This window comes from Carex rostrata, chromosome 5, assembly GCF_964058835.1.
Source record: "Carex rostrata chromosome 5, lpCarRost1.2, whole genome shotgun sequence".
NCBI lineage: Eukaryota > Viridiplantae > Streptophyta > Magnoliopsida > Poales > Cyperaceae > Carex > Carex rostrata.
This window is the reverse complement of record NC_135922.1, coordinates 5,568,986-5,579,974: the sequence shown is the minus strand read 5'-3', so window position 1 is coordinate 5,579,974 and position 10,989 is coordinate 5,568,986. Positions and strand designations below refer to the sequence as shown.

General features: G+C 31.9%; 1 protein-coding gene across 2 annotated transcripts in view; it reads left to right on the top strand.

The window, feature by feature from the left end:
• The first annotated feature begins 600 nt into the window (after positions 1–600).
• Positions 601–10,989, top strand: part of LOC144554315 (glyoxysomal fatty acid beta-oxidation multifunctional protein MFP-a-like) — a 60,558-nt gene continuing 50,169 nt past the window's right edge. Inside the window, exons 1-18 of one of the 2 annotated variants that reach the window (XM_078302642.1) lie at positions 601–757; positions 1,500–1,571; positions 1,703–1,759; positions 1,875–1,931; positions 2,100–2,167; positions 2,764–2,845; positions 3,188–3,243; positions 3,421–3,723; positions 4,511–4,597; positions 4,672–4,846; positions 5,088–5,213; positions 5,930–6,089; positions 6,530–6,784; positions 7,169–7,290; positions 7,424–7,545; positions 7,969–8,117; positions 8,274–8,412; positions 8,890–9,206. In XM_078302642.1, coding sequence (XP_078158768.1) covers positions 664–757; positions 1,500–1,571; positions 1,703–1,759; positions 1,875–1,931; positions 2,100–2,167; positions 2,764–2,845; positions 3,188–3,243; positions 3,421–3,723; positions 4,511–4,597; positions 4,672–4,846; positions 5,088–5,213; positions 5,930–6,089; positions 6,530–6,784; positions 7,169–7,290; positions 7,424–7,545; positions 7,969–8,117; positions 8,274–8,412; positions 8,890–8,925 — 2,160 coding nt within the window. In that variant the 5' untranslated portion in view covers positions 601–663 and the 3' untranslated portion in view covers positions 8,926–9,206. Of the gene's footprint in view, positions 758–1,499; positions 1,572–1,702; positions 1,760–1,874; positions 1,932–2,099; positions 2,168–2,763; positions 2,846–3,187; positions 3,244–3,420; positions 3,724–4,510; positions 4,598–4,671; positions 4,847–5,087; positions 5,214–5,929; positions 6,090–6,529; positions 6,785–7,168; positions 7,291–7,423; positions 7,546–7,968; positions 8,118–8,273; positions 8,413–8,889; positions 9,207–10,989 lie in introns of those variants that run through there. The other variant, XM_078302643.1, reaches the window with a different exon arrangement.

Here is a 10,989-nt window from a genome sequence, read left to right as displayed (position 1 = left end):
AGATGTTCCAAAAAGTCACGCAAAATATGAGATTCTCAGAGGATGCGAATTCGGAGGGCTGAACACATCTGGCCCTCTGTTATCATTAACGGTTAGATAATAACAGATTGCTGCTTTTAAATATTAACCGTCTGATCTAAACTGAACGGATAATGTTTGATAACAGAGTTCTGTTATTTGGGGGAAAATAGCAGAAACAAATAAACTGTTACGCCCCAGCGACCGGGGTCTGGATTCCCTAAAGTAATTTAAAATTTGTATTTCGAGTCGGAACGTCCGTCACAATCTGAGCCTTTTATATTTGTTTAGATTATGATCAGACGATGGTGATCCAAACATAAAAATATGAGATACTTTAGGGGATCAGTTTCCCCGAGGGGACCAGGCCTACTTAAAAAGGAGAGTTCATTTGTTATAAGTAGACTACTTTATACGGACTTATACTAGTATTGACGTGGCACTCTAAAAATAGTAAAATTCAGGATGAGTTGGTTATTCCTGTACAGTTGGAGATGAACGCGTAAACAATTCAAGTGCCCATAGAATAGAATCAGCACCCCTCTATTTATTTATTTATTTTGAAGAAGCAGTGGATCTCATTTTTTTATTCGCTAAGTGACGATCCCTCACTGCAATTGTAATACTGAGAGAGAGAGAGAGGAAATGGCGAAGGGGAAGACAGAAATGGCGGTGAGAGAAGATGGCGTGGCAGTGATAACCATTGTCAACCCTCCTGTCAATGCTCTCTCATTTGACGGTAACCTCTACTTCCCCCATTGTAATGTTATATAGTGTTGATTTGAGAGATTTTGTTAATATCCATATTTTTCGAGGGGCAAAAAAGTTATTTCTATTTTATACAACTGAAGCATGACATTCGATGGGAATATTATGATAAGCCCCTTCCCTTTTCATGTAATTTCATTTATCACCTTAAGTTGATCAATTGTCGGAATCAAGGAACAAGGGCCAACTGCTTTTGAAAATATGATATAGTACTGAGAGTGTGGATTTTAAATGGTTGCAAAATTTCAATTATAAAGGCAATTTCACATATAGAAATTGCTTGGTTTCCAAAAAAGAAATGCAGGCACCTTTTCGCAAATTCAAGGCAGGTATTCTGATTTGTCAACACTTAATCGTGGCTCTTTGCAAATTGCATGCTTTAGTTTTCCATATTTAGAAAATGCCATATTTTCAATTTCTGCCTAACATTATTAAGTATTTGCAAATGATAGTTAAATCATGCAAAACGACAAATAATTTCCAACAACCTGTTACCATATGTTCATATGAATAGGCAAAAGTTGTCAATATTTGATAAGGTCTATCTTCTCCACATGCTATTTTAATGGTCGGATCTTATTTGCATATATCTCAATCAATCTATGGTGCTATTTGCTAATATAATAAATATTGGGTATTATTTCTCAATCCGGTCATATACTTGCACTATGCGAAATGAACTTTTGAGAGTTTATTTATTTATTTATTTTCAGTTTTGATCAGCTTAAATAAGCACTATGAGGAAGCATTAAGAAGAGATGATGTGAAGGCTATCGTTCTCACTGGTATAGCCCTTGGGACTTTTGCTTACTTCACTGTTCTTAAAAAAAAATGGATTTTGTTTATAGTTGTTATTATTCTTTATGTTAAATTCTTCTGATTAAGTTTAGATAACTAATTAATAGTAGTGAAACAGGTGCCACTGGCAGGTTCTGTGGTGGTTTTGATATCAATGCTTTTCAGAGCCCAACAAGTATTCTTTAAACACTTGATTATTTATTTCCTTTACTTTTCTGGTATATTAAATGTTGAGCAACTTATTGTGTTCTTTTTTGTTGTTATTTGATATTTTTCTACTGTACCATTAGGTGCCAAGGAGGATCTTAAGATCGCACCAAGTGAATTTATCACATACTTCATGGAAGGTACCTCCATTAACTTATCACATCAGTAAATTTTTTTAGTTTTTACCAGTAATCTTGCTAATAACCAATGTTCTCATTTGCATCTTTCTATCGAAAAATTAATATTGGTGGCTTACAGTAGATTTCTAATAGGATTATTATAAAATACAAAATTCATATTCTTTTCAGGTGGTAAGAAACCGGTAGTGGCTGCTATAGATGGTCTTGCTCTTGGTGGTGGTTTAGAGGTTGCCATGGTATAGTTTTACATTACCACATTTGTATTAATATTTGAAAAAGAGACAATTTACTAGGCCTGAAAAACTATGTTTTATGACTCATAGAAGAAAGATTCTACAAACCCTGCAAACAAAGAAGCTATTCCCCAAATATGAGAAACTACCAAATTTGCCCTCTTCCCTCACTTGTTTTTTCTGGAATGACTAATGAAAATGGAAGCACTAATTTGGAACATTTCAATAAGAAGTGATGAGATGACGGGTGTAGAGGAGTTCCGCTATGTATAAGGGATTGGGACTAAGTTACTAAGTTTTTTATGTTAGGTTGTTTAAGGGTTCAAAGGAAAGAGTCCGTATCCTCTGAGATATCTCAAATTTTCAGTTTATCCAGAACGGGCCAAATTTTTTTCGGTGCCTATTCGGAAAGCAGGGAGCCAGTATTATTTTGCTTTGAGATTCATGCAGAAAGGATTTGAACAGTCCGGATTTTCCACAGATCAACTCAAAGTTTGAGATATCTTAGAGGATGCAAATTCCAAAGGTTATCCCTTTCTTTTCTCTTTTGGAAAAAAGTGGTAATTGTTTTATAATAAGTTTTGTTTTGATTTCAATAGGCATGCCATGCTCGTGTTAGTACTCCAAATGCTCAGCTGGGTTTGCCAGAGCTTCAACTAGGGATTATTCCTGGAATGGGAGGTGTAAAATTCAACTTTTCCTGCCTTTTAGTTTTTTTTTTTTTTTGTAATTCCGGATTTGCCCCTACTTGTTACCAAAGGGCTTACAGTGGTTTAAAACAGTTTATCTCTTTTTTTTTTTTATTGTTTTTCTAGGAACTTTTTGAGTTCTTGGTTAATAATAACCTGTATTAAGAGTATAAATAGAAAACAACATTATGTTAAGTATAATACACCAATCATTTCAGAAAAAACTGAGAAAAAGATACACATTCATTTTCGTAATAATTTATTTGCTTATGATGTTTATTTCCATCCTCATCTTTTTTTTCGTACATTGTTTTTCAAAAATAATCTATTTTAGGTACACAAAGGCTTCCTCGTCTTATTGGTTTGCCAAAATCTCTTGAAATGATGATCGTAAGTTAATTCTTTTTTGTGTCCCTACTTATCTTTAACCAGTAGTGTATCTTACTGATTGAACAAAAAATTTCAACTCTAAAACCTTAATTAAGGAATTGGGGAAAGATCTTGCCTTAACGAAGAAACTTTATAGTTGTCATTGTTCTTCTAGCTAAATTATATTAATTACTGCAGCTCTCAAAGTCGATAAAGGGGAAAGAAGCACATTCTCTTGGCTTGATTAATGCAATTGCTTCACCTACTGATCTAATCTCAGCTGCTTGTTTGTTCGCTCTTCAAATTGCCGATCACAAAAAACCATGGGTCAAGACTATTCATAGAACCGATAGATTACCATCCTCTGAGGAGTCTCGACAGATTCTCAATTTTGCAAGGGCCCAAGCACGAAAGCAAGCTCCTAATGTCAATCATCCGTTGGTTTGTATTGATGTCATAGAAGAGGGTATTGTTTCAGGACCTCAAGCTGGACTTATCAAGGTACATTTCTGCAATAAAATAACGAATTAACATAGTCAACCAAAATTTTTTTCAGTTTTAAAAAATATAACCGAACAAACCGAATTAAACTTGTCATGGATAACAACCGAACCAAAATAACCAAAGTAAATTTTGTTTTGTTTGGTTGAACCAAAATAAAAGAGATTAAATTTTAAAGGCCAAAACTTGATACATACACCAATACCATTTAATAATCATTGAAATAAAATATGAATATATAAATATTAGTTGTTGAATTCCATACAAAATATGTAGATGTTCAAAATATCCAAACCAACAATTTTCTTCATTTTTAGTCCAAAAACTGAAGCATGGATTTGAACCATATAGAGAGTTCGGTCAGTTCTGTCTTTTCGGTTTAGAAAAATCTAAACCGGACCAAATATTAAAAACCGAAGTAATTCAAAAACTCAACTGAAATGATCCATTTTAACCAAAAAAAAACCAAACCATTTAATCCAAACTTTTTTTGTTTGGTTGAAAACCGAATAAACTGGACCCAATGAACGCCCCTAGCAATAAATGGGGAAAAGTAACTTTTTCCTGCAAAAATTACCGTTCAAGGCTCATGAAGCTTTTAAACCGTTGCAAGTAGCACCATGAGTTGTGAAAAAGAAAGAATTAGTGAGATTGACAGTCGGTACTGCTGTTATAACATTTTACGAGAAAGATTGGTATTGTACCAGTGTATGTACAAGTACATAGTTCATAAAACGTTTTTTATTCTTTTCTCCAGAGATGTTTAAATCTCCTTATATATTTCCAGGAAACAAACTGTGCAAAAGAATTACAAGCCTCGCAAACAAGTAAAAGCTTAATTCATGTCTTTTTTGCTCAACGTGCCACTTCAAAGGTAAACTCCTTGCAGCTTTTTCACAATTTTTTTACATGATTTCTGTGATTTATAATTTTGATAAACTGTGACAGGTACCTGGTATAACTAATATCGGTCTCGTACCAAGGAAAATTAAAAAGGTGGCTATTGTGGGAGGTGGCTTGATGGGGTCTGGTATTGCTACTGCGTTGTTATTAAATAATATATCGGTAATATTAAAGGAGATAAATGAGAAGTTCTTACAATCTGGCATTGCCAGAGTCAGAGGTGAGAAACCTTTTTGGTACATAATTTGTTTGTTATTGGCCATTTTATAACTTTTTCGTGTAAATTTGTACTACTTTTATAATAGGCCATTTTAGCACATTTTTTGTCTGTGTATAACTTTATTTTTTTTTTCTTACTATTCAAATTGTATAAAACTATACCATTCAAATTTGTATATGCTATATTGTTTATTTGTCTTTTTTTTTTGTTTCGTAATAATGTGGAATTTTTTTGGTTGCAGCAAACTTACAAAGTCGTGTGAAGAAAGGAAATATGACACAAGAAGGGCTTGAAAAGGCTCTCTCTTTACTAAGTGGTGCTCTTGACTATGAACAATTCAGAGATGTAGATGTTGTGATAGAGGCAAGTATAGACTACAAATGTATCATTTATTATTCTTTATAGCTGAACAATTTGCATATATACCCATCATAATTTTTGCATAGAAAGATTCACATGCAACAGAACCAGCCCAATGCTAATATTGTTCTTTGAATGAGGCTATGGTACTATGCATAGCGCGGATTGGTCCGTACTATGGATCAATATCTCTGTTTTCGAAGTCAAAACAGTCGATTTTAACTGTTCAACATGACTCCATATTAAAATGTACGTGAAGACCAAATTTTACATTTTAAAATTATTTTATACTATTTGTTTAGATAGGTAGAAAATCACTTGAGCTAAAGATTTTGGACCGTTAAAAAATAGTGATTTTTAACCTATATAAAAAAATAGTAAAATAATTCTAAAAAATGTAAAATTTGGTCTCCAAATACATTTTAATATGGAAATCATGTTAAGCTGTTCGGATCGACTTTTTGGACTTTAAAAATGGAGATATTTATCCATAGTACAGAAACATCTGCGCTATGCATAGTACCATAGCTTCTCTCTTAGGAATAGTATTCTAATATTTTTCTTTATTTAGTGTGAGCATCAGAGACCATGGGTTGATGCATAATTTCCTTTTACATTCATCATTCTACAATAAATTTATACATAAATAAAAGAAGGTAAAACTATACCAAAAGAATTTGAACTGATATATTTCTCTTTTAAAACCTTGTGTCTGACAGGCAGTAATAGAGGATGTTTCACTAAAGCAACAGATATTCTGTGACCTAGAGAAATACTGCAACTCGAATTGTGTGCTTGCTACAAATACTTCTACAATAGACTTGGATTTGATTGGCCAAAAAACTGCCTCACAAGATCGCATTGCGGGTGCACATTTTTTCAGGAAAGGCCTCTTTTTCTAATTAGTTGGTTCTGCATCTATTGTCTGTTTGATTTTACTGCCACTACTTTGCACCTATTTTAGTTTTGATTGGGTCACTGTTTGTCAGGAAATTTTGGATCATAGAAAAGACAGTGATTTCCAAAAATTCTAAAAAAATAGTAAAATATTTAAAAAAAATGTAAAATTTGGTCTCCAAGCACATGTTAATATGGAGATCATATTTATTGGCTGTTCGAACTTTGAAATCACAAAATATGGCAGGAAGTAAAATAAAAGCTTTACTTCCCAAAGTATGGTAGCCCACCTCATTTTAACCACTATCAGGTCAGGTTCAAACCAACCAGGTATAGATTTCACCTTCTTTGGTTAAACAAAGAATATTACTATTATCCCTACAGGTTCTTACTGCAGTAAAATCATTTACCATTTTCTATCTACAGCCCGGCACAAGTGATGCCGCTTTTGGAAATAGTTCGCACCCACAACACCTCCCCTCAAGTTGTGGTTGACCTGCTTGACTTGGCCAAAAAGATTCGCAAAATCCCAATAGTCGTCAGAAACTGTACTGGTTTCGCTGTCAATCGCATGTTCTTCCCTTACACTCAGGCAGCTTTCCTTCTGGTTGATCACGGTGTCGATTTGTACCGAATTGACCGGGCCATGGTTGAGTTCGGCATGCCCATGGGACCCTTTAGGTATTTTCTAATTGTGATGTTTTTATATTGGGGGAACTTCGTATATACCCCTGAAAAACCTTAAAATTGTGTATCTCACCCTCTAAAATTCATAATATCATATTTACCTTTCTAAATTTCCAAAACTCACAAATTTACCCAATTTATTGACTTTTCTATTAAAACTTATTTTAAATTTATAAGAAATATGTCCCGTCATCTAATTACTTGTGACGCATACAAAGTGGCTTTTCTCTACAAATTTTGTTAAACATAGAAATAATACAGGATTCGGACACACATTCAGCTGTGATTCTATTATATTTGTGGAAGAGAGTTTAGTTGTAAACAATGAAGAAGTTTCAAAACAAAGTTTGATTTTTAATTCTTGTTTAATGTCTTTAGACTAGTTGATCTGGTCGGATTTGGTGTTGCTGCAGCAACTGGTACGCAATACCTCCGGAGTTATCCTAAAAGATGCTATAACTCCTCACTCATTCCATCTATGCTTCAGGATGAAAGAACTGGTAGTTATATGTTCTTCTACCATATGTTTTAATAATTACAAAATAAACCGAGCTAATCAAAACCCTAAAGTAGATCCAGTTCAGTCCAGTACTAGTACAACTGGTACTAAGGTCTATTAATAAATTTTGCCAGGAGAAGCATCTGGCAAGGGCTTTTACATTTATGATGATAAGAGAAAGGCAAGCATAGATCCTGAGATTGCAAAATATGTTGAAAAATCAAGGAGGCTATTTGGTTTTGCCCCCGATTCCATGGTATCTTTCAATGTTAACATATACTGTTTTCTTTTCTTTCTACCCATATTCTCCATTCTTTGTATTTTGTTTAAGATTTTATGGATCAGTGAAGCAAAATCAATCAATCGATGGATTCTAAAATAATTGAAGTGATCAAAATTGTGATAAATTGACCTCTTGTAGCACTCCTGAAACCATTCCTCGAACATATATGTTTTTAGCAGCAAAAGTGAGCAGATGTATAAATATGCTGAGGAATTTCACATATACCCCTCAAAAAATTCACAATATCATATTTACCCAATTTATTGACTTTTCTATTGAGACTCATTTTAAATTTATAGAAGTACCAATTTTACCCTTTATTAGACAATAAAAACATGTGGTCTGTGTAAGAAAAATGTTGTCTTCTAATGCATTTGACACACTTGCCCATGACAGATTGCAGGATTAACAGATAAGGATATAGTAGAGATGCTGTTTTTCCCAGTTGTGAACGAGGCATGTTGGATACTTGATGAGGGTATTTCAGTCAAATTTCCTGACCTGGATATTGCATCAATCATGGGCATGGGTTTTCCTTCTTACAGGTTACTTTTTATTAAAACCCCTCAAGTTTTGTAAATTTGCAATTACTCCCTCTTGAAAAATTAATTCCAATGTGATTCATTCATACATGTTTAGATTGTAATTCCAATTACTGATATCATATTTTTCTTTTATATATATATATATATATATATTAGGGGAGGCATACTGTTTTGGGCTGATGCAATGGGAACAAATTATGTGTATAGTAGACTGATGACTTGGTGCAAATTATATGGTGGATTTTTCAAGCCATGCAATTATCTAGCCGAAAGAGCAGTTAGAGGATTATCTCTTGTAAGAAGCAATCTTTTAAAATTTTATAATTTGGGTTTTATAGTTTTAATGCATCAAAATAATATCCTGCATCTTTTTGTTGCAAATATGACCACATCTGAAAAAACTGCACAAATCTGACCCAAATAACCCACATTTTCACATAATTTCTTTATTAATAGAAAAAATATTAAAATATAGGTTTCTAGACGAATTACATGGGCATTTTGATTTGGTAGAAAGAACTGAAATGAAATGCCCATGTAATCCATCGAGAATCCTATATTAATTTAATATTATTTCTATAAATACAAAATTCTGGTATTTTCATGGTACTGTCTTCTTTAGTTCAGATAAGGTTTAAAGTAATTTTTGCTTGGCTTTGTATTTTATAAAAATAGCACCGTAGTACCATACTATAGGGCCTGTATGAAATCCCTTTTTTTTGTATTTTACTTATTTTTGCAACTCACACTAATATCAATTTAAATTGTGCAGGGAGCTCGGATTGATCAGGTGAAATCTCAGTTATAAGGGGTTTAAAATTGTTCCTCTTTGTCTTTGGTTAATTCAAATTAAAGCGAAAGAATAAGTAATGCTGTTACTCTTTCAAGCTTTCAAGTCTTAAATGATATTCTTTGGATGTTCAAATGCCTCCATCATGTCTTCATTGTTTAAATTTTATTAACTCAAAATTCAAAACTAAAATGTCAAAATAAAACTGTTAGATATGATCTATATTATTTTCTCTATGTAGATGTAAAGATTATGATATTTCAACTTGATTTTGATTGTTATCATGAGCTTGTAAAAATACATTGATATGAATAATTTTTGTGTCAATTTTTTAACTTATTGATTCACGTAAAAACAAAATCAAAATATATTAATTTTTATGTGCATATAGTGAAATAAACATAAATCACATTGATGGTTTTATTTTGTCATATAGTTTTTTTTTTCTTTTATATAATTGTTGTTATTAAAAAAAGAGTGATGGTTTTATTTTGTCATATAGTTTTTTTTTCTTTTATATAATTGTTGTTATTAAAAAAAGAGGCATGATGGATATTAAACATTCTAAAATTTTGAAATGAAGCGAGAAAGTTATTTCACCTATTATGTTTAAGAATAAAATGGTTTAAATTTGAATTGGCTTCGTCAGATGAACACAATGAAATCGTCAAAAAAAAATTTGCTCGTCGGAAAATTTTCACCTACGGCTATATTTTTTTAATATATATAAAAAATGAGATAAGTAAACTACTGATAAAATTAGAGGTAGTTACTGTTTTTATTAAAATTATATACATAGGTGAAACAACTTTAGAACATATGAGATAAAGGTGCCTTGCAAATTTCTCTTGAAACTACAAATACCTAAAGGAAACAATCCTCAAAAAGCATTATCCACATAGATTCTTCCAGAATATAACATCTTTTTTTACAACTTTAGAATTGTTCCACGTGCATATTTTTTAGAGCAAACAAATATCTAATTTTCTTTTTATCTTTTCCAAGGGTCAACGAAACTTATCAACATAATTCAGTCGCAACTTTTTTATTTTTAGAAATTAAAAGTATCATATTATAAGAAAGAAGATGATATTTTTTTTTATCCCATGAATTATTGATTCGGTTTCAATAGAGACAATTAAATTTGCATGTCATCTCTTCTCTTTTCTTTTTTTATTCCACCCTGGCCTCAATTGAAGAGAAGTCAGTTAAACCACACTAACGGTTCAGTTCCATTAAATTTTCACATTGTGTAATCGTTGGTGTGGTAAATTAGTTCAATCATACTGGCTTCTCTCCAATAAAGACCGAACCATTGATTAAGTTCCATTCATTTATTTAAAAATAAAATAATTCATCTTATTTCTAACAATTTTTTTTTTATTTCTAAGAATAAAAAATTTGGTTCAGTCGTCTCTGGCATATCATACGAGACATGCTTTATTCTCATACCAACAGCATGATATCAAAAAAAGCATAGATACCCAACCAAGATAGAATTAAAAATGATTTTAATGCCTGTCGTTATTAAACAAGTGTAACACACACTTATACTTTTCTTTTGCTAGAAATATATCTTTTCATGAACTAATATTCCTTTTCTTTATATTTATAATTCATGAATCTTGCAGCTTTTATTGAGATCTCTAATCAAGTTTCTTAGCATCTTGCTTAAACTATTAAGCCAATCGTTTATACTATTAAATTAAAATAAAAAGATAAATTAAATTGACTACAACTAGTTTGATAATCTTGACAACTGATACAACACTTACCAAAATATAAATAAATAAATAAATATTTTATTCATTGTTAATGATTTAAAAAAAATTAACATTTGACTTAAAAACCAAATGATTGGAGAGCAATAATAAAAAAAAATATGAGAGTATTTATATCCTCTCAAATATTGACAGGTCATTGACAGGTTTCAACTAGAAAATATTTTTTGTTTAATCCAAGGAACAAAAAAATTAAACTGATTTGACAAAGGCACTTTTGAAATATTATCCCTAATACTCGGTATTATAGTAGAACTAGGGTGTTCCTAAGTTCATCAAGACTCCCGGTGAACTCAAGTCT